Source organism: Pinus tabuliformis, chromosome 4_2 (genome assembly GCF_031772625.1).
Source record: "Pinus tabuliformis cultivar Carrire ecotype Pingquan chromosome 4_2, CPIR1, whole genome shotgun sequence".
Lineage (NCBI taxonomy): Eukaryota > Viridiplantae > Streptophyta > Pinopsida > Pinales > Pinaceae > Pinus > Pinus tabuliformis.
The window spans coordinates 691418059-691440252 of NC_142304.1; the positions used below are offsets into that span (position 1 = coordinate 691418059).

Consider the following 22194-nt stretch of genomic DNA (forward strand, 5'->3'; position numbering starts at 1 on the left):
GAAAGATTATGTGCATCTGAGCCTACGGTTGGGTGGAGAGTCGTCCCCAAAACTTTGTTGCAGTTATCAGGATTCAAATAGCGTTCAACTCCGAAATCACAAGTAAGGAATATCATCACTACATGTAAGTCATCTCTACTCATATTTTTCGAAATTCTATGCTAATTAGTTGAATAGTTGTGTGTTGGTTATAAATTGCATAAGTGATCTAATTACTTGTATATTTAAATTGTGGTTTGTTACATTTGGTATCGGAGCATAGGTTTCAATGTTATTGGACCTTTGGATTTTTATTTCTTGTTTACTAATAATTATAAATGATATTTCTTTCTATTTTACGTATACAAGTTTGGAACTCATAATTATTTTGTAAATAAAATACTCATTAAATATATATAAACCCTAGAATACATGTCTAAATTTTGTTATAGAATCTTTATGTGGATAGAATCATAACTTTAATGATGGTATATGGGCCTTAATATTAGAATGGTAAAAAACACATTAATGAAAAGACAAATAATACATATACCTAACATTTTAAAGAAAGCTAGTATTAAGGATTTTGCATGGCCACGGGGCTTTGGATTGACGGTGAATGGGTGCACTGTTAAGGCACTCCTTGCGATAGGTCACTCGTTCAAAACCCTCGTGGGTGCTTACCTACCAAAAAAAAAAGGATCTTGCATGGAGGGGGAGAGGGAAGGGGGGGGAATGGTTTTGCGGTGAAAATCTCGTGTTTTCGATCACTACAAGAATTAGGGCACAAGTATTTTATACTGCAGTTTACAGGCGGGGGTCGCTGAGGCTAACAACGATTTCATATGTGTCATAGCTCAATAAGAGGCAGGGTTAGTGTCATTAGCGGCATAGACTCCCTAGATGAGTGTGCCGGAAGTGGGTAGCGTTGACTGCAGGGGTGATGTCGACGACGAAGTAGCTGGAGTTTCGAGGAGGATATTCACAACATGGAGATTGATGCAGTAGATTACTCAGAGGAACCATATGAGGGATATATGATCTGGTCAGTTCCTTCACCTTAATACTCCGAGTTGGCTTCTCATATCACAACTGACACACCAGAGATAAATTATTTTCTTTCCTTCTCAGATACCATGGGCATATCTCCATTTTTCCCTAATTTAGGATCACGGGTGGTGCAAAGTTCAAATTTCGAAACATTAGGGTTTTCGGGCTATCTAACTGAAGGTAGAGAATGGCCTCTTTCCTGGGGTCCTAATATCAGTACTGTTGGAATATCGCTCAAGGCACTGAACTTTGCGGAAGAATGTTTTTCCTAGCCGAGCATCAGAGGGGTATCAGTTGTTGAGGGTTTCACCACACCTAAAATACTCATAAACTTAGAAAATAATAATAGTTTTATTAATTAAATATTTAATCAATTGGGGAAAGACTTTCCTTTTTAACAATATTAACAATTTCTCATGAACAATAATCCAGTGATGGAATCACCACGAGAAAAAATCGCGCGCGCTGCTGTTCTGAAGCCGACTGTAGGTTTGCCGCCGCCAAGCTCTTGGACGCTGCCATGAGCGGTCCCGGGGGTGGGGAGTCCGCTCCCACCCCTCCATTATCCTCTGCAGATGCCTTCAGAAGACTGTTATCGCAGAAAGGGAAGAAGCATCAGCACGTTGAAGTGCCGAAATTCATTAAAAAGCTCGACGAAATACCAGAGATAGCACTCCCAGAGGAGCAATCGATTAAAATCGCTCTTGCGTTGTCTGACAGAGGCCTGGTAGGGCAGTTTATGGGCCGATGGCCGTCCACTAAGACCACGGACGATTGGATACAACGAAACTGGAGACCGCAGCTGGAAAATAATGTGATTTGTTATGCTGTAGGGCGAGGCTATTTCATCTTTGAATTTACCACCAAGGAAGATCGCGACCTGGTTTTCAGAAACGGGCCGTACTTTATGGGAAATCAGGGACTGTATCTCAATAAATGGAGTCCTGATTTTGATCCATCCGTTGATGTCCCCAAGGAGGCGCCGGTCTGGGTTCGTTTACCCAATCTCCCTCTTCACTGTTGGAGCTATCAATCTCTGCAGAAGATTGGTAATGGGCTGGGTCGATTCATTGACAAAGCTGATCACAAGGGCCAATATACTTGTGCTAGAATCTGCGTAGAAGTCGATCTGGAAGCCGGGCTTCCAGAAGCGATTAAACTCAAAGTTGGAGAATGGCAGCACTACCAGAAATTGGACTACGAGCAGCTGCCTTTCAAATGTCGAACCTGTCATGAGCATGGACACTTCCAGAGAAACTGCCCAAAAGCCCCAACAGGGAACACAGTTGAAGAAGAAGGATGGAAAGAAATCAGAAAGGGAAAGGCTATTCCAAAGCCTCCCGGACAGAAAACTACCGCCCCATCGGGAAAGCCTCACACCAATCCAAAAGCCGCTGCTGCTTCTAAAGACGGATCTCCCTCTGGAGAAAAGATGGATGATAAGGAGAACCAAGAAGAAACCGGAAATATGGAGAAAAAAGGAAAAACAAATGAAGCAGAATCAACAGTCCCCTCACCCGAGGAATGTCAGAGAGGAAATGAAGGCAATGAAGAACACATTAGTCTAGCCTCAGACTCTGAAGGCGATTCAGAAGAGAGAGATTCTGAATCTGACAATTCGTTAGCCACTCCAATCAAGACGACTAGAGGGCGGAAATCAAAGAAGAAACAGAGAGAGGAAGAAACTTACAAAGATGTCCTCCAGGGATCCCAAAAAACTCTCAAATCAATGATGAATACCAGATCTGGGCGCAAAAGCAACAAGGCTCCAATGGGAGCCTCCTCTCCCCACAAAAGTAAATAATGAAATACGTCTCCTGGAACTGCAGAGGTTTAGGCAGCAGGTCGAAAGAGGAAGCCCTGAAAGATTTAGTGAGAATATACTCGCCTGAAATCCTCCTCATCCAGGAGACAAAGTTGGAGGATCTTTCTCTCCTCCATTCTAGTAAAGTTTTTTGGAACAAAGGTCATGGAAAAGCGGTTAGTGCAAGAGGTGCCTCTGGTGGAATAGCCACCTTCTGGAACAGCACTATATATGACTTTATTCAAGAAAAAAGCAGCGCTCACTGGCTCTTCACTCAGCTACTCCACAAGGATTCTGGTCAGCAAGTAAGTATGTTTAATGTGTATGCTCCTGTTTTGCCAAGTGAGAAAAAAATCTGCTGGAACTCGCTTCATTCATTTCTTTTAGAGCAAAACCCCGAGAATATCATAATTGCAGGTGACCTTAATGTCACCCTTGATATTAATGAGAAAAAGGGAGGTTCCATTGTCAGGGATCCTGCCAGAGAATGGGTTGAAGACATAATGCTGGGCTGGGACCTGGAGGATATTAAACCTTCTTCAGGAAAATTCACTTGGTCCAACAAAAGAACAGCCCCCAACCATATTGCTGCCCGTCTAGACAGATTTCTTGTCCACTCTTCTTTCCTAACCAGCGGTCTTATGGCATCCTCTAAAATTCTCCCAAATCTCACCTCTGATCATAAGCCCATTCTTCTCGAGCTTTCCCTTGATTGCAATCTTGGCCCCATCCCTTTTCGGTTCAGCCCTCTGTGGATCCAGCAAGAAGGCTTTCAAGATGTGGTCTCCGACTCTTGGAATAGGCCCGTCCATGGTTCTCCTTTCTTTGTGTGGGAAGAGAAAATCAGGGTTCTAAAAAGAAATCTTAAAGACTGGGCTAAAAGACTGCAAACCCCAACATCCAAAAGAAAAGAAAATATAAATAGGCTTGCTGCTCATCAACTAGAAATGGAGCATAATCCTGTTTCTCCAAGTATGCTACTAAAAGAAGTCGAGCTCCAAAAAGAGGTTCATAGATCTAGCAGGGAGGAGGAAGAATTTTGGCGGCAGAAGTCTAGGATTCTCTGGCTGAAATCCGGCGATAAGAACACCAGCTTCTTTCATAAGCAAGCGGAAGCCCGAAAGAACTTCAAATCAGTCTCAGAGATTCAACACCAAAATACAGTGATTAAGGATTTCGAAGGCATCAAGAGAGCTGCATACTCCTTCTTCCAAGATCTGTATTCGGCTCCTGAAGAACCAGCTATTGATCCCCACTCTTATCCGATCAATTTAATACCCAATTGTGTCAAGGACTCGGACAATGATATGCTGACAGCTCCGATTAGTATGGAAGAGCTTGAGGAGGCACTGAACAACATGGAGCCTGATAAAGCCCCAGGGCCAGATGGGTTCTCTGTCAGGTTCTTTTTGACTTGCTGGTCAATAATCAAAAAAGATCTACTGAGGATGGTCAGAAAATCCCAGAATTGTGTAAAGATAGGTGGTGGCATCAACTCAGCCTTCCTAGCTCTGATCCCAAAAGAGAAAGGCGCCTCTGACTTTAGTAGATTTAGGCCAATATCTTTGTGCAATTCCAGCTATAAGTTGGTCTCCAAAATAATAGCCAGCAGGCTGAAAAACATCTTGCCAGACATCATCCCTGAAAATCAAGGCGGTTTCATAAAAGGCAGAAAGATTTTGGATAACATTGTGCTGGTCCAAGAAGCAGTCCACTCTAGTTGCCAAAGAAAGGAGAAAGGCATGGTGATTAAGCTCAACTTGGCTAACGCATTTGACAGGGTGAGACATGAATTTCTGTTTGCCGTGATGAAGAAGCTAGGCTTTTCAACAAACTTCATCAACTGGGTGAAAGCCTGTATTGCCTCGCCTTGGATTGCGCCTTTGGTTAATGGCCGTTCTACTGATTTCTTCCAAGCTTCTAGGGGCCTGAGACAGGGATGCCCGTTGTCTCCGCTCCTATATGCTGTCCAAGCCTCGGTGTTAAGTTTCCAACTAGATCATAATCAGCAAATTCAAACACTGCCTGGCCTCAGAACTACTCACAAGGTGAAAGACATTAATCATGCCCAATTTGCTGACGACACTCTGCTGCTTGGAGGAGCCAGCTTGATCTCTGCCAGACATTTCAAGAGGGAACTGGACATTTACAGGCTGATCTCGGGCAGCAAAATCAATTATAGAAAATGCTCTATCTATGGCTGGAATTGCTCGACTAAAGAACTGTCTGACATAGCAAGACTTTTAGAAATGGAAGGAATCCGAAATTGGGAGTCATTTAAATATCTCGGGATCCCAATCTTCAAAACAAAGCCTAAAGTTGCTCACTGGCTGCCTCTGCTTGACAAAATAAAGAATAGAATCCAAGCCTGGGGTGCCTCATGGCTGAACAATGCAGGGAAAGTCATCCTCATGAAATCGGTCCTAATAAGCATGCCTCTATTCCAAAACTCAATCCTCCTTGCCCCAAAAACCTTTCTTAGTAAGTTAGATAGCCTGTTGAGAAGATTTCTGTGGGAAGGTGGGAACAACAATGATAGAAGAATCCATTTAGTGAGCTGGGAAATCCTCAAGAGTCCCTTTCAGGAAGGAGGCCTCCAGCTGCGCAATTTGGCTGCTCAAAACCTTGCTTTGGGATCCAAGATCCTTTGGAATTTAGTCTCTGGAAATACTAGCTGGAGTAAAAGAGTCATTTGGAAGAAATACTTCCATGGGCAGCGTTTGAGATGCCTGGATAAACCTCCAAGAACTCTAAAAGGTTCACCAATATTTAATCTTTGCAATGCTGCTAGGGAGCAATTCAGCCAACACCTATATTGGATCCCTGGTAATGGAAGGAAAATCAATATCTGGGATGATCCGATCTTGGGTGACCAGCCAATGAAGCATGTGAATGGTCTTGCAAACATCAAAGATTGGCTTCAGTCTCGCAATCTGCACACATTGTGGGACATTTCGAACTGGAAAGAAGCTCCTGATAGAACCTGGGATGGGTGGAATCTGGGGGAGGTCCCCATAATGCTGCAGGGGGAAGCCTCTTTACTTCTAGATATGCTCCAAGGAAAATCTCCTTCAAAGGCCACTGCCAAAGACAAAAGAGGCTGGGGGTTCATCTCTGGCCAATATACTGTTTCTGAAGGTTATAAAAGAATTACGGTTGTTCCTCATGTTCCTCCAAATCCGGCCCAATGGAAATTTATATGGGACTTTCCAGCTCTCCCAAAAATAGACTTCTTCTGTTGGACCGTGGCACACCAAAGCATCCTCACCAGAGATAACTTGAGAAGAAGAGGAATGGAAGGACCTTCCAGATGTCCCCTTTGTAGGTCTGATGAAGAAACTACCAATCACCTGTTGCTGCTATGCCCCTTTGCTCAAGAAGTCTGGAGGGGAGTGCTGCTGTTAGAGCCCTTCCTTGCTCTTCCAGACAACATCCCTGCCCTGTTCAGAACTTGGGCCAGCTTATCTCCCTTCTGCCTTAAAAATAAAAGTCTCCTTAAAACCAGCTGGATGTGGATCCCTAAGTTTATTTGCTGGAAATTATGGTTGGAAAGAAACAACAGAATTTTTCGAGAAGAAAGTTGCACTACAATAAGAGTTATCTCTAAAATAAAAGCATTGTTGGGCGAGGCACTGGAAGCCAACACTTCATCAAGGAACGAAACGAGACTGCTCATAGAAGAAGAGAATTGGTTCAAAGAATTAGTTCCAAAGTTGAAGGAAAGGCCCCCTCAATCTGTTCCCGTTCATTCCAGTTGGGAGATTAGGCTGGAAGAACAAGAGTTTATCAAGTGGAGATCGGCCTTGGAAGATCACTGTTTATTCTTCGATGGGGCTTCTAAAGGAAACCCTGGGGTTGCTGGCAGCGGGGGAGTTCTATTGAGCCCTGGAGGCTTTCCGGAACTGAGATTCCATTGGGGTCTAGGAACTGAAACTAACAATAGAGCGGAGGCTCTGGCATTGTGGCAAGGGCTGACACAGGCGATCAAAAGAAATATCCTTTCTCTCTCAGTCTTCGGGGACTCAAGACTCATCATCCAGGCCATGCTTCGTCCTAAGAACTCTCACCAGGTTCAGTTAGCCTCCATCATCAGGAAAATCAGACTTCTGCTGCCCAAATTTAACAAAATATCCTTCTTTCATATCTTAAGGAACCTCAACTCCCAAGCTGATACTGAGGCCAACCTTGGTGTCCTCTGTTCCCGAAGATCCCTGGTAATTAACTCAACAGAATCTTCTTGCTCCATTCCTTAAATCTCCAGCTCGATCCTCCTTTCCTATCTGAAATAAGGGCTCCCTGTTCAATCAATTTTGTAATCCGACAATCCAAGACTGATTCCAGATTCTAGGCTCAGCCCAAAGCCAAAGAACCCTTTCAGTCATCTCGGTTGATTCTCTCTGTTTCATCCCTCAATAGGCTTTCCTAGGAAATTGATATTTGATGTTTATGGGATCAGCTTCTGAGACAACAATCTTGGATTCCCATCAGGTTTTGCTGTTCTAGCTTCCAGGTTTCAACTATACCAAGCTCCAAGGGCAGGAATTCATGATAAGTTTGTTACTTTGGAATCTCTGTATCTAGCAGACTCTTATGCTCTGTTTCCAGCAGAATCCTGCTCTGTCTTGGACGTTGTGTGTCTGTTTGGTTGAATGCACGGTACAGGTGAGCTTCTGGAAGAACTAAAAGAGTCTTTTCTGGTTCCCCATCCACTTGTCGGAAGAAAGCCAAGAATGGCAGCAAAATTCGGATCCTTCCTCTGCCTGTCAACTCTCAAGCTTGTTGAGTCTGTTAGCAACGCATTCCTTTCCAGAACTTAGATTAACTCCAGAAAGAGGATCTTGTGACTGTTTGTTCCATCTCCATCGGCTCCACCGTCCGGTCTTCTGCAAAGGGAATTTTGATTCAAGTATTAGAGCAAGCTGATCTAAACATCGAGACTCATAAAGCATCGGATTAAATAGTCAGAGACAGCAAGTTGTTTGCCCAAGGAAATTGCATTACAATTCTTCAAAAATGTCCTGAGGAATACATGTGATTGATGATTAGAGAGGGAAATCGACATTTCATTTGCCAGATTGAAGAAACTCAGTTCCGAACTGTCTCACTGGCAGCCGAGTTAGAGGTCAGCATCTCAAATTTCTGCAATCTCCCAGGGGCAACAGGTAACAGCCATTGATTGTGTGGAAAATCGCTCCTTTATTGATGTCCAGAACTTTCAGGCAGAGACTCGGCGTTTTTTCCCTAAAAGACGTTTAAGAAACAAAGCAGGTCCATGGATTCACCAGGTAACAAGAATTCTGAGGGTCAAGAATTTTGAGGATCCTTTTCAATGTAACTAGCACGCGGTAGCTGTTTTGCCGCCATTCAATAAAAAACATAACCGTTAAAGTAAAAAAAAAACAATTTCTCATCAATGTTATTTCATTAAATATAATTAGCAATATTTTATTAAACTTAGTATCCTATCCTTAATTATTTAACATTCATTTTAATTATTTTATTCATTTTTCTCTACCGTTCATTTTTAGATCGTTGTGCATCTCTGCAATATATATCAACTTGTATGGATCAGAACTTTCATCATAGTCCTGATGATGAACCACACTAAGTGGTTCGAAATGCATCGACCCAAAAATCTGAAATTTGATTTACTGGAAGAACTATCTTGAAAAAACACTATGAATCACAAAAGTTTGCATTCTAAAAAAAATAGTTTTTAGGAATAAGTACTTTAAAGTCTGTGAAAATATGGTGGAAAACCCCATCAGTCACTGGGACAATGTTTATGAGTGAATCTAATACGAGGTTGACCAAAATGGAGGAACGACGTGATACACTTAAGTTTTTTTTTGGAGAATCCAAATTTGATATATTATTCCAATAAAAAATTATACCCAAAAAAAATAAAATATTTTCCAGATCTGATTTTATGAATAACAATACACTTAGTTCACTAACTTTAGCAAAACTAGAAACCATTTACACAAAAAAAATTTGACGCAGTGATTTACCCTAGAAATCCCAATGGGAAAACTAGCAAACAAGTGATTCTTTTATTTCAACCCATAGAGAAAATAAATCTGGAAATTATTACAACAATTTATGAACATGTACTTGTCCCAAAAATATGAGAAATTCACCCACATAAATCTCCCTCAAAGTGTGTGCTAAAACATCTCTGCACTACGCAGTTTTTTAGGCATGTATGGCATGTTCATACGACAATATGGACTCTATGGAATTTGTACGGTGTGATACAGCAAGTTCTTACTATCCCGCTACTTGGAACTTCGTGCCCAAAATATGTGTATGGCTTGCCTTGAAATGCATGCCCTAGCTCACCCTCCTTGTTGCCCCTGTAATTCCTCATGTTGCAATCCTTTTCCCTCTTCCTCTTCATCTCAAACCCTCACTATTTCATGCAATGTGTGTGTTGTAGCTAAAGGATTTTTTTCCTTATATATATTTTTGAAAGTGCTTGGGGCAAAGAGATGGTATTATAATGTATGTTCACTTTATTAAAAAAATAAAGTTTCTGAATGTTTCATGCAAATTCATTTAAAGCTCAAATTGTGCACACATTGTAGCGTTGGATCATCATTAATTCACAAGGGTTTCAGATTTGGTGGTTCATGTGAATTTCCAACCCCCCTCTCCCCCCCGCAATGGTCGATGTTTAGTGGGAAGGAGGGGAGGCGCAGTCAGAATCCGTACCAAACCGCTTACACTTGATCAACGCATGAGGTTGATTGTGGGGGGGGGGCGCTCTCCCTGAATCCAAAATCACAGAGGTGGGGGTCCGTATTACAAATAGTATTAATAAGGGTGGTTTCGCATGATAGTAGGGCCACACATCCAAAGGATGACAAGTCAGGTGACTTGGCAGACTAGTAAGCAGCCACATCAAATACATATATGCACAAATGGATGTATAGTGATGACGTGGCAGATTATGTGAACAACTATTGTGGAATTCCATGTTAGAATGGCATCATTAATGAAATCACCAATTAAAATACTTTGAATGGATTTTGGATTTTGTGCCCAAAGGAACACAAAGGCTTTGACAAAGTCAAAGGGGGGAATGTTCTATTATTCTATCGCAAAAGGGAAAGACTAGTGAGGCTCATGATGATGATTATTGGCCATCATACAAGGAACCATTCACACTGCCAGTTTTATATGTTTTATATGTTGAGTTCCTAGCCAACATAATCTTCAAGGAATATTCATGGGTAGCTTCATTCACTTCTCTTTGTTCTTTTATAATGACTAAGCCAAAATATGTGAACCCATTCCTCAAGACCCTGTTAATTTAGATAATATGCCATTAATCGACCAGGAAACAGGCATATATGAAACCCATTTCCACCTAGACCTATTTCAAGTTAGAGAAGAAGATTTAAATAGGTTTTCCCATAATTTCAAATCATACCTTCCAAGTATGTGAATCTAGTCTATGGTTTGTCACCATTCCTCATGTGTATCACATCCTTGAGTTTATATCCTAGTGTGAAATGTCTTATATACCAAGTAGTTGAGCTATTATTTCTAGGGATGGTCACGTTGTCCTTCAAATCTCGTCTAAACATGTTAGCGACATGTTACGTTTTTTGTTTATTGAAAACCCCTAGTCGCTCACACGCAAAGGTGTAATTCAATTATATAAGGAGTTGTCAGAGGTTGAAAAGAAAACTATGTTGGAGTCCATGTTACCTATCAGTATCCTTATCTCAAAATTGGCCCCAACATACCAATCAAACGTGTTCTCAGAGATTGTTCAAAAATTTGTCTCTACCATTGTTTGTATCTTGGGCCTTGATGATATAAACTTTTTTGATGAAAAAGTCTTAGGATTTTTCAGCACTCTTTCTTCCATAAGAAAGACAAATGTAAATTTTGATCTTGCTACATACATTTTCGATGAAATTAATTTTCAGCTGTCTAAATTTACGAATACAAGATCCTTCAAGTATCCATCCTTTCTTGTGTACCTCATGTTATATTCCTAGGTCACAAAATGTGTATCCATCCTTTCTTGTGTATCTCATGTTATATTCCTAGGTCACAAAATTTACTGATTTTGAGCTTGTAAAGTCAAAATTCTAAGGCTGAGTAACAATCAGTAGTATATTGAACTTCCATTATAAGGAGAAAGAAGAACGATGAAAGTTTTCAGAGTATCTCACATGTTTTATGTTTGTAGCATTTAAAATTGTGATTGATGAAGTTTCCTAAAGGGTTTTTCTAGAAATAAAGTAAATTTTACAATTAAGTCCTAATACAAGAGTGGGAGATTGGTATGTGTATAAAAACTACATTGAAATAAGAATATATGGTTCAAAAGTGTCTCCTTATCAGTTGCTCATATTCCTACCTATTAGAATTTTTGCATTAGAATATATCTGGCAAAGGATAAATTTAGATCTCATGCATTTTGTTCCAAGGAAGCATGAGGTGAATTTCAAGCTTATGGGTCCATTCAATGTGGACACTAGATAAGCTTTAAAGACGATGGATCAAATGCTAGCCTCAATGAATTTTCCCAAAGGCAAAGTGTGGGCTTACGATTCACCCCATCTTATATCCAATAGAATATTAAAGTTTCAATCAGCACCATATGATCATAATAGCCAGTGTGATCATAATAGAGAACAAGGATTCATGGGTTGAAAAAGAACCAACTTCAGAGAAATATATAGAGATTGATTTGGGAGGTCAAAACATAAATATTAACACCCGTCATCTCAAAGAAAAATGCTCTAAAATGGGTATAATAGAGAAATAATATAATGAATGAGACAGACAATCTAGAAAGAGGCTAAGATGTGAAGAAACAGAAGCAGCAATGGAGTCAATGGAGGTTTCAGGTCAGTCAGTGGGAGAAGCCATCTTGAGAGAGATTTATTTTTAGTTGAAATTATTTAGTCCTATAGCAACTTCTTCCTCTGCAACGGAATTAGATAAAGGAGTATACAAACCAAGAGGTCAGTTGGGAGACAAAATCCATTCACGGTTTGTAAGCTTAAATGAGAAAAGTTTGAATATCAAAAAGGAATTATCATCTCAAGTATGGGCACAGACTACTTCCTTATCATGGACCATATTATTATCTTCTACATATTTTGAAAACAATCAATTAAAAATATCTCTTATACAACCCGACTCACAAGTTATATAAGCAAGTGTATATTCCCAAGCCATTAATATCTCTATGATTTTGAAGGACGTCAATCTATTGGATGAGATTGATTTACATAGATGTATAACATAAGTACTATATAATGACTTGGATACCACTGCTTTGGATATGAATAAAGCTAAACTTTTAATTTCAAAGGTCTCCAATAAGCACGAACAAGAAAGAGTCTCCACCATAGTGAAACAAACAAAGATAGAAGTTTATGTTGACGGTGCTGGACCTGCCAACATGTCAAGGGGATCTCCCCAGTAAGAAGTCCCAATTAGACCTCAAATTGTTTGGTGTAGGAGTCCCAGCAGTGGGTCGTAAGGTAATGCCTTGATCATGGTGTCGCATAGAGGCAAGTAGAATAACTTTGTCAGCAACAAGGGTGTGACCGATGCAGTGAATCAAGGAAGGTGTATGAGAGGTTCCAACACTTCGAAGGGGGAAGGAGGTGAATGTGAGTTCCAGGTTGAAAGGGATCAGTCCCAACTCGACTAGGAACACACAACACAAAGGACATGCACAGCTTCCATTAGAGAAGTCCACTGGGATGCGAAAGTCACATCATACAAGGTAAGATAACATGTACAACACTCACAGATCAGTCTGAGACGAGTGTGACGGTTGTTATAGCAAGGTTCAAGTGAAAGGTCTGTATGATGTCCGGCAGAGCAGTCGACTCGCACGGTGACAGCATTAACAACATATACAACACATTAACAACAAGATTCATATAATTGCATGTGAAGCAGTTCATACACAAGTACATAAGTTAAACAACACATATCATTAAAGCAACCGGAGCAGTCCAACTACAATAAAAACATATGCATGAAATTGTGTTGGCTCTTATTATATAAATAAGTGTAAGTCACAATCATACAATACATCCATGTAAACTTGTTGGCCGCAACAATGGAACGTTACAGCCACATCCTCCTACTCCTCCAAAGATATGTACTAGCTCTGTGTAGTGGAGAAGCCAAGGCGCGTTACAATACTGTCTAAGCCTTCTTCAAAATAGTCTTAGTAGAAGCTTGGCTGACCAAAAGCCTATACAATGAGTTATGAGGGACTATTTATAGCAAAGGGTGGGGTGACCCTTGAAATTCCCCTTTGTGATAGTTCAACTACCCTCCTGACTCTTCACCTACTCTATGACTATTACATCCAACTGTTGACACTTTAATTACACTTGACATGACTCAACATTACAATGCACATGTACTCATGTGAGACAACATGGCTTGAGAAAGCCTTGCAAAACATCACTAAGACTCGGTCTGTTGTGGTGAGACCAACTCTTTGACATGCTTGTGATGGCAAAGTTGGTGAGATAATGCCAAGCTTGGTCGTTCGTGATGGTGTGCACGCACCTCATGGTGACATCTTGCTGAAGCGAACTCTTGCTTTCGTTTCAACCGGTGCATTGGTTCAGCCCCTTCATCCAACTCATCTGCTAACATGCATATGGTCTTCTTGGGTGCGGCTGAACTAGCAGCACACTGATGCATATTGTCCACGCTAATCTTCAAGTGTGTGCTAGTGGTCATGTGTATCAACTTGCCGAAGTACTCGTTCGGCTCCAGTTGGACTTGCATCTTGTCTTCGCCTTGGTGAGTGTGTTGAATGCGTTGGATTACATGCGTGTGCACAATGACATGCATGCTATTGAATCCCTTGCATGCGATCAACCACACTTCTCACCATGTCTGCCCCATGTTAGATGTTGGGATGGATCTTTAACTTGCCCAGGCGCAGTTTCATCCATGAATGCACGTTGTGCCCACTGTTGTTCCTGATCCTGCTACAACTCATTTGTCTGCCTACGCAGCTTCATGTTCTTCCTGAGTTGCTACTTCAGCACATACAACTATTTCTTTGTTATATCTTCTACCTCCACGCAATCTTCACGTCGCGTCGTCACTCCATAGCCGAAGTCTCCAAATTTGCTTTTATCATCAATGGACCTGCTTAAGCTTGCAACCTTGCTCTGCCTCTGTGTTGTCAACAACCCTCCTCTTGCATCCATTGCATTTGGTATGTTGTCTTCGGCTGTTTTTCATTATGTTGCTCGTTGTGATGTTGTCGCTTGATGTCCTTGTCTACGAACAACTTGATGTCTTTGTGAGTAGGCAAGCTCACAGACACTTGATCGACTAAATCCCCAAGCGTGCTCTGAACGGTGTCCTTGCCTCTTCTCTCCTAGAAACCATTGTACCTGTACTGTTGAGAGGCAAATGAACACCTGCGATACCTGGATACATGGCAACACTCTTAGCAAGTAATATGTCAATCGAAAACCAAAATGAACATGAGAACTGACTTGCAACATACCTAGGTGAATGATCATGAAGGTTGTGTAATTTCAAATGGGAGGTCGAAAGACCAATTGCCAAGAATGCTCAAGGCACAGTCTGGGCTGCTGGGAGACTGGTTGACTGCTAGAACTGCGCAATGCACAGTCCAGTATGATTGCTAACTGTCGGGATTGCGCAATTCCAGCTAGGAAGGATTGTCGGCCTAATGACGGATATGCACAATTTCTTGGGCCAAGCAGCCACTGTCCTCCAGAAATGCGCAAAACAGTCCTGGAGGCTAGTTTCAGGTAGGAATGCACAAATCTGGAGAGGAAGGTGAGCCTTCCTTTCCCAGATTTTGCAATGCAACCTTGGTGAAGGCAGAGCCCGGGCCAAGGTTGGCCCGACTCACCGACGAGCGACTAAAAGCAATTAAGTTAGTGAACGCATGGCGACACTAAGTGATACCAGAAGTAATTGGCAATGCATGCAAAACATGAATGAAATATTTAGCAAACAGATCAACTTATGCATGTGGGTGAGGCAATTTGCTAGTTGGGCGAACGTCTGTGCAAAATAGTTTCATGCATGCGACAGCGGTGAGATAGCAACGAAAACTGAAACAGAGCTAGGACAAGCTAGTATATATGTAAATGATAGCAAGTGTTCAAAGAAATCAAGCAAACAGTACTCCCACAAGAGAAAACACGAAAAGCAACAAAAAAGAACCACAAGACATGGGAAGCGGGCTTACCCCAAAACAACTGAGTTGAATGTGCCGATAGCTCCTAGATGTGATATGGGATGCCAGAGCTGCAAGGTTGATGTGAGAAATGAGACCTTCAACGTCCAGTTGATGATTTTTGATAACATTGAGGTTGTGACACGCATGCCACGAATCTAGGGGAAGTGAAACTGGGTGGGAGGTTTCAGAATTGATCCTTGCATGTAACCTTCAAATGCTAAACATAGATCCCTGAAACAAGGGATGCCTTTGCATGGTGCCTTGGGAGAAGCATCCCATGCATGCAAGTCTGTTTTTCTTAGTCCCGGAGGGAATTGGTCAACTCAGCTGCACATGCAAGAGACTGCTCGACTGCTGGAGAGAAATGCGCATTTATGGTTGGGAGCTGGGCTGGCTACCTAGGAGTTTTGCGCAATTCGTGGGCAGAGTAGCTGACTGCAACCCAGGTTTACACAAATCCTCGGCTGAACAGCCTGCTGCTGGGAAAATTTGTGCAAATCCTGTTGGGAGGGTTGGCTGGAAGGATTGTGCAATCCCAGAGCCCAACAGGCTGTCAGAGAGGATTGCACAATTCCTGGAGGGAAGGCTAGTTGCCCTCCAGAAATGCGCAATTTTCAAGGGGAAGCTACTCAACCTACAACTGGACTAAGTCCATGTGAGCAGCCTGTGAGGAGAATGGATCAACTATGATCGACATGCTACCTTTGTGCGAGGAAAACACTGAAGCTTGAGTACTTGACGAAGCAAGACAAAGTGTTGTGTAAGGTTGGTAGGGAGGCTCCAAAACAAACTAAGGCAAAATTTTGGAGGGTGGTTGTAGCCACTAGAACACTTGGTGACACACTAGTAGAACTCCAACTCTCTGAATGGACTTTGTTCATGAAAAGCAAGTCTAACACCTCTGGAAGTATTGTTCAGTTTTCAACTCATCTTGGTTTCACACTAACTTGATTGTAATATGTAGCATCTGCCAAGCCCTTCGTCGATTGACACACATTCCAAGCCAAGGAAACACATTTTTTTTGATTGAGGTTGAGGGGTACATAGGTGCACAAGCAGTATAGTCATGAGAGTCTTAATTTCATCTCTAATGTTGCTCCACTGCCAGCAGGCCTGGACAGTACCCCGATGGAGTCACATAGGAGCACAAGCATGGATTTGCTACCAGAAAGCCTGGTTAGTAACCTGGCAGAGTTACTTGCATCACTCCATGCGCAGGAAACCTTTCTCTTCTTTTTCCTTATTCATTTTTCATTTTTCATTTTTGACTTTTCATTTTTCACTGTGCATAGCACTTATTCATTTCAGAGGTGGAAGAGGGATCCCGACTTATTGAGAGCAGAAGAGGTTGTTCCAGCAGAGAAGTAGTTAATTGTATCTCTGACATGCCTACTAAGGTTTTCCCCTTTACCTTACTCTACTTGACTGAACTGACAAGGGTTAATCCAAAAACAATCAACTAGAGAAGGTGACACTAGTTAGCGCACAAGCATTGTGTTTACACCAAGGTTCACTTCGAACAGTACGTATTTTCCTTTGACGCATCATGGACTAAAAGCATCAAGCTCATGATACAGAGGCAAGATGACAGATAACCAAGTAGTGATAGTTGTACAAGCCCTCTTGTACTTTACCCAGCTTACTTCAAGAGTCATACATGGTTTCATGCATAACTAACCTATGAACAAAACAAGCAAACAAACTAACAATTAACAAATAAAAGCAAGAGCAGAAGCAAAAATGAAAGCGAAGAAAGTAAACAAACAAGAAAACAATCATGTAAGAAAACACTACTCCTACTCCTACACTAACGTTACATGGGCCTTATCACGAGTGCTTGCAATGTAAGACTCCTCCAATGCATGAGAAATGGGATCGTGTAGTTCGAGTGGGGAAAGTAAAATCTAAGTGTTGGATTGATCTTGAGTGCATACAGATGAGTGATGAGGAGCCTTGAGTGTTTGAACAATTTCTTGATTGGAAGTGAAACCAACCTCAAGACAGCGAGGGCCTGACATAACCATCAGCTCAGGCTGAAGTGCCTCGATGGTCTGTGGGGTTTCGACTTCATTGATAGATGGATCTTCGTAGACCAGTGGCTTAGACGGATTAACAATGAGTGAATCAATATCGTGATCGGATGATGAGGTGAAGAGATCACGACAACCAAGATCAAAAATTTTGGATGTTGGTCGGCATCCTCATGGTTGGATGAATCACACAAAGGGGTAGATGAAAAGTGAACAAACTCATCCTCTGTGTTTTCAGAAAAGACAGATGAAGGATCAAGTGGATTTTCAACGAGTAACTTATCCTCTTCATTGTCGAATGATGGACTAACATTCGATGAGTCCTGTGAGTGATCAACAATGGGTGCATACGTTGATGAAGATACACATGCAAAATCATGGACGGCAAGTTCACCAAAGAGGTTAGGAAATGATGGAGGGGACTCGGACAAAAGGGAGTCATCCTTCACCGAGTGTAGATGTTCAAGCTCCCACTCATACTCTTCATGAATGACAGTGCATGTTGATTGTGCAACACCGACTTTGTTAGTTGGTTGTTCCTAGTTCACAACAAGTGAAGAGTCTGGAATGGACGAACACAATACAACATCATCCAGAGGAACACCTAAGTGCGAAGATGGAGGTCAAAGAAAAGAATGCATATGAGAACTCGAAGGACTCACAACCAAATCTACGTGAAAATCAAGTGGAGTGTTGTTGGGAGAGTGTGAAGGATGAACAAGTGTACAAACATGATCCTCAGCATCACTGGTTGATGGTGGAATTTTGAATGAGAGGGAGGCAGACAGTCCGTTGAGATAGTGCCTACTCCCACATGATATTGTGTAGTTCCATCAACGAAGAATGTTGAGCGAGGCTTCATCTCAAGCTTTCTCTTGGGACGGGCAGATTTCTTAAGACAGTACTTGAACCGGTCCCAGAGATAAGGAAATTTCATCTGGCTCCTCGAAGCTTGAAACTGCAAGTCACAGAAGCTTTGCCAAAAATCAATAATGGATTCATGCGGTGCCTCTGTTGTTGTAACAGTTTCCTGTAAAGATAGTCTGGATCAAAATGATAGAACGTGTCTTCAATGAGATCACAGAAGTGCTCAAATGAGTGCATAGTGTCAGCCGGTAGGGTGAGCACCCAACGAAATGGAGATTCGTGAAGTGTGTATGAAAGCAGCAAACCAGCCTGTTTGTCAGAAAACTCATCTTCCTCATAATCATGAAAAGAAAGTTATATAAGTGCTCAAGCCATGCCACTTCACCTTCACCATCATACGTGTGAGTGGACAAGAGATCGAAAAGCTTCCCCGAGATGGATACATCTTCACTATTCAAAAAACACCTCGGGGGAAGAAGAGTGAAAGACTCCATGAAAGATATGCAAAGGTTCAAAACTGGATGAGAGGACACAGCTTGTCATTAGGCCCTCCTTCTAGCGCCAGAAATGTTGACGGTGCTAGACCCGCCAACATGTCAAGGGGATCTCCCCGATAAGAAGTCCCAATTATACCTCAGACCGTTTGGTGTAGGAGTCCAGCAGTGGGTCGTAAGGTAATTCCTTGACCGTGGTGTCGCACAGAGGCAAGTAGAATAACTCTGTCAATAGCAAGGGTGTGACTGATGCAGTGAGTCAAGGAAGGTGTATGAGAGGTTCCAACACTTCGAAGGGGGAAGGAGGTGAATGTAAGTTCCAGGTTGAAAGGGATCAGTCCCAACTCGGCTAGGAACACACAACACAAAGGACATGCACAGCGTCCGGTGGAATAGTCCACTCGGATGCGACAGTCACATCATACACGGTAAGATAACACGTACAACACTCACAGATCAGTACGAGACAAGTGTGATGGTTGTTATATCAAGGTTCAAGTGAAAGGTCTGTCTGATGTCCAGCAGAGTAGTCGACACGAACGGTGACAACATTAACAACAAGATTCATATAATTGCATGTGAATTAGTTCATACACAAGTACGTAAGTTAAAAAACACATGTCATTAAAACAACGGGCGCAGTCCAACTACAATAACAACATATGCATGAAAATGTGTTGGCTCTTATTATATAAAGAAGTGTAAATCACAATCATATAATACATCCATGTAAACCTACTAGCCCCAATAGTGGAACGTTACAGCCACATCTGCCTACTCCTACAAAGAGATGTACTAGCTTCGTGTAGTGGAGAAGCCAAGACATGTTACAATATTATCCAAGCCTTCTTCAAAATAGTCTTAGTAGAATCTTGGCTGACCAAAAGCCTATACAATGAGTTATGAGGGAATATTTATAGCAAAGGGTGGGGTGACCCTTGACATTCCCCTTGGTGACAGTTCAACTACCCTCTTGACTCTTCACCTACTATATGACTGTAACATCCAACTGTTGACATGTGACTTACACTTGACATGACTCAACATTACAATGCACATGTACTCATGTGAGGCAACATGGCTTGAGCAAGCCTTGAAAGACATCACTGACACTCGGTCCGCTGTGGTGAGACCAACTCTTTGACATGCTTGTGATGGTGAAGCTGGTGAGATGATGCCAAGCTTGGTCATCCGTGATGGTGTGCATGCACCTCATGGTGACATCTTGCTGAAGCAAACTCTTGCTTTCATTGCAATCGGTGCAGTGGTTCGGCCCCTTCATCCAACTCGTCTGCTAACATGCGCATTGTCTTCTTGGGTGCGGTTGAATCGGCAGCACACTGATGCATAATGTTTATGTTGATCTTCAAGTGTGTGATGGTGTTCATGCGCATCAACTTGCCTAAGTACCCGTTCGGCTCCAGTTGGACTTGCTTCTTGTCTTATCCTTTGTGAGTGCGTTGAATGGGTTGGATTGCATGTGTGTGCACAATGACATGCATGTTTCTGAATCCCTTGCATGCGATCAACCACACTTCTCACCATGTCTACTCTATGTTAGCTGCTGGGATGGATCTTTAACTTGTCTGGGCACAGTTTCATCCGTGAGCGTACATTTCGCCCACTATTGTTCATGATCTTGTTGCAACTCATTCATCTATCTGCGCAGCTTCATGTTCTTCCTTAGTTGCTACTTCAACACATGAAACTCCTTCTTTGTTACATCTTCTACCTCTGTCTGATCTTCATGTCATGTCGCCACTCCATAGCCGGAGTCTCCAAAGTTGCTTTCATCATCAATGGACCTACTTGAGCTTGCAACCTTATTCCGCCTCCGTGTTTTCAACCCTCCTCTTGCATTCGTTGCATTTGGTATGCTATCTTCAGCTGTTGTCCATGATGTTGCTTGTTGTGATGTTTTCGCTTGATGTCCTTGTCTACGAATAGCTTGATTTCTTTGTGAATAGGCAAGCTCATAGACACTTGATCTACTACATCCCCAAGCATGCTCTAAATGGTGTCCTCACCTCTGCTCTCCTGGAAACCATTGTACCTGTACTGCTGAGAGGCAGGTGAACACCTGCGATAACTGGAGACATTGCAACACTCATAGCAAGAAATCTGTCAATTGAAAACCAAAATGATCATGAGAACTAACTTGCAACATACCTGGGTGAATGATCATGAAGATTGTGCAATTTCAACCTGGAGGTTGGGAGACTGATTGCCAAGACTGCTCAAGGCACAGTCTATGCTGCTGGGAGACTGACTAACTGTTGGAACTGTGCAATGCACAGTCCAGTCTGGCTGTTGACTACTAGGATTGCACAATGTGCAATTCCAGCTGGGAAGAACTGTTGGCCTAGGGACAGATCTATCTAATTTCGTAGGCCAAGTAGCCACTGTCCTCCAGAAATGTGAAAAATAGTCCTGGAGGCAAGTTTCAGGCAGGAATGCGCAAATCTTGAGAGGAAGGTGAGCCTTCCTTTGCCAGATTGCACAATGCAGCCTTGGTGAAGGTAGAGCCCAGGCCAAGGTTGGCCCGACTTGTCGACGGACGACTGTAGTCAGTGAGTGCATGGCGACTCTAAGAGATAGCAGAAGTGATTGACAGTGCATGCAAAAAATGAATGAAAGATTCAACGAACAGATCAACATGCATGTGGGTGAGATAGTTCGTCGGTTGGGCGAACATCCGTGCAAAACAATTTCATGCATGCGACAACAGTGAGATAGCGACGAAAACTGAAACAGAGCTGGGACAAGCTAGTATATGTGTAAATGACAGCAAGCGTTCAAATAAATCAAGCAAACAGTACTCCCACAAGCGAAAACACGAAAAGCAATAGAAATTCAACACAAGGCATTGGAAGCGGGCTTACCCCAAAACAGTTAAGTTGAATGTGCCGACTGCTCTTGTATGTGATGTGGGATGCCAGAGCTGCAAGGTTGATGTGAGGAATGATCTCTGCAGCATTCAGTTGATGATTTTTGATAATATTGAGGTTGTGACGCACATGCCATGAATCTAAAGGAAGCGACACTTGGTGGGAGGTTTCGGAATTGCTCCTTGCATGTAACTTCCCACTACTAAATATAGATCCTTGAAACAAGGGATTTCTTTGCATGGTGCCTTGGGAGAAGTAGCCCATGCATGCAAGTCTGTTTTTCTCAGTCCTGGAGGGAATCGATCAACTCAGTTGTACATGTAAGAGACTGCTCGACTGCTGGAGAAAAATGCGCATTTCTAGCTGGGAGCTGGACTGGATGCCCAAAAGATTTGGCAATTTCTAGGTAGAGCAACTGACTGCTACCCAGATTTCCACAAATCCTGGGCTGAAGAGCCTGTTGTTGGGAAAATTTGTGCAAATCCTGTTGGGAGGGTTGGTTGGCAAGATTGCCCAATCCTGAAGCCCAGTAGGTTGTCAGAGAGGATTACGCAATTCCTAGAGGGAAGGTTGGTTTCACTCTAGAAATGTGCAATTTTCAAGGGGAAGCTGCTCAGCCTGCAGCTGGACCAAGTCCGGGTGAGCAGCCTATGAGGAGAATGGATCAACTATGATCGACAGGTTGCCTTTGTGCAAGGAAAACACTGAAGCTTGTGTACTTGATGAAGCAAGACAAAGTATTGTGTAAGGTTGGTAGGGAGGCTCCAAAATAGGCACTTTTATTGCAAATTCAAATGATGAAACAACTAGGCTACAGGGTACAAACACACAACACAAAGACAATATAGAC

The 22194-nt window shown here is 42.4% G+C and overlaps 1 protein-coding gene across 1 annotated transcript in view; it reads left to right on the top strand.

The window, feature by feature from the left end:
• Positions 1-1549: 1549 nt before the first annotated feature.
• The window catches only part of LOC149171364 (uncharacterized), a 46903-nt gene continuing 26258 nt past the window's right edge, over positions 1550-22194 (top strand). Inside the window, exons 1-4 of the mRNA XM_089425945.1 lie at positions 1550-2194; positions 2282-2649; positions 2859-4235; positions 4614-6903. Coding sequence (XP_089282071.1) covers positions 1550-2194; positions 2282-2649; positions 2859-4235; positions 4614-6903 — 4680 coding nt within the window. The remainder of the gene's footprint in view (positions 2195-2281; positions 2650-2858; positions 4236-4613; positions 6904-22194) is intronic.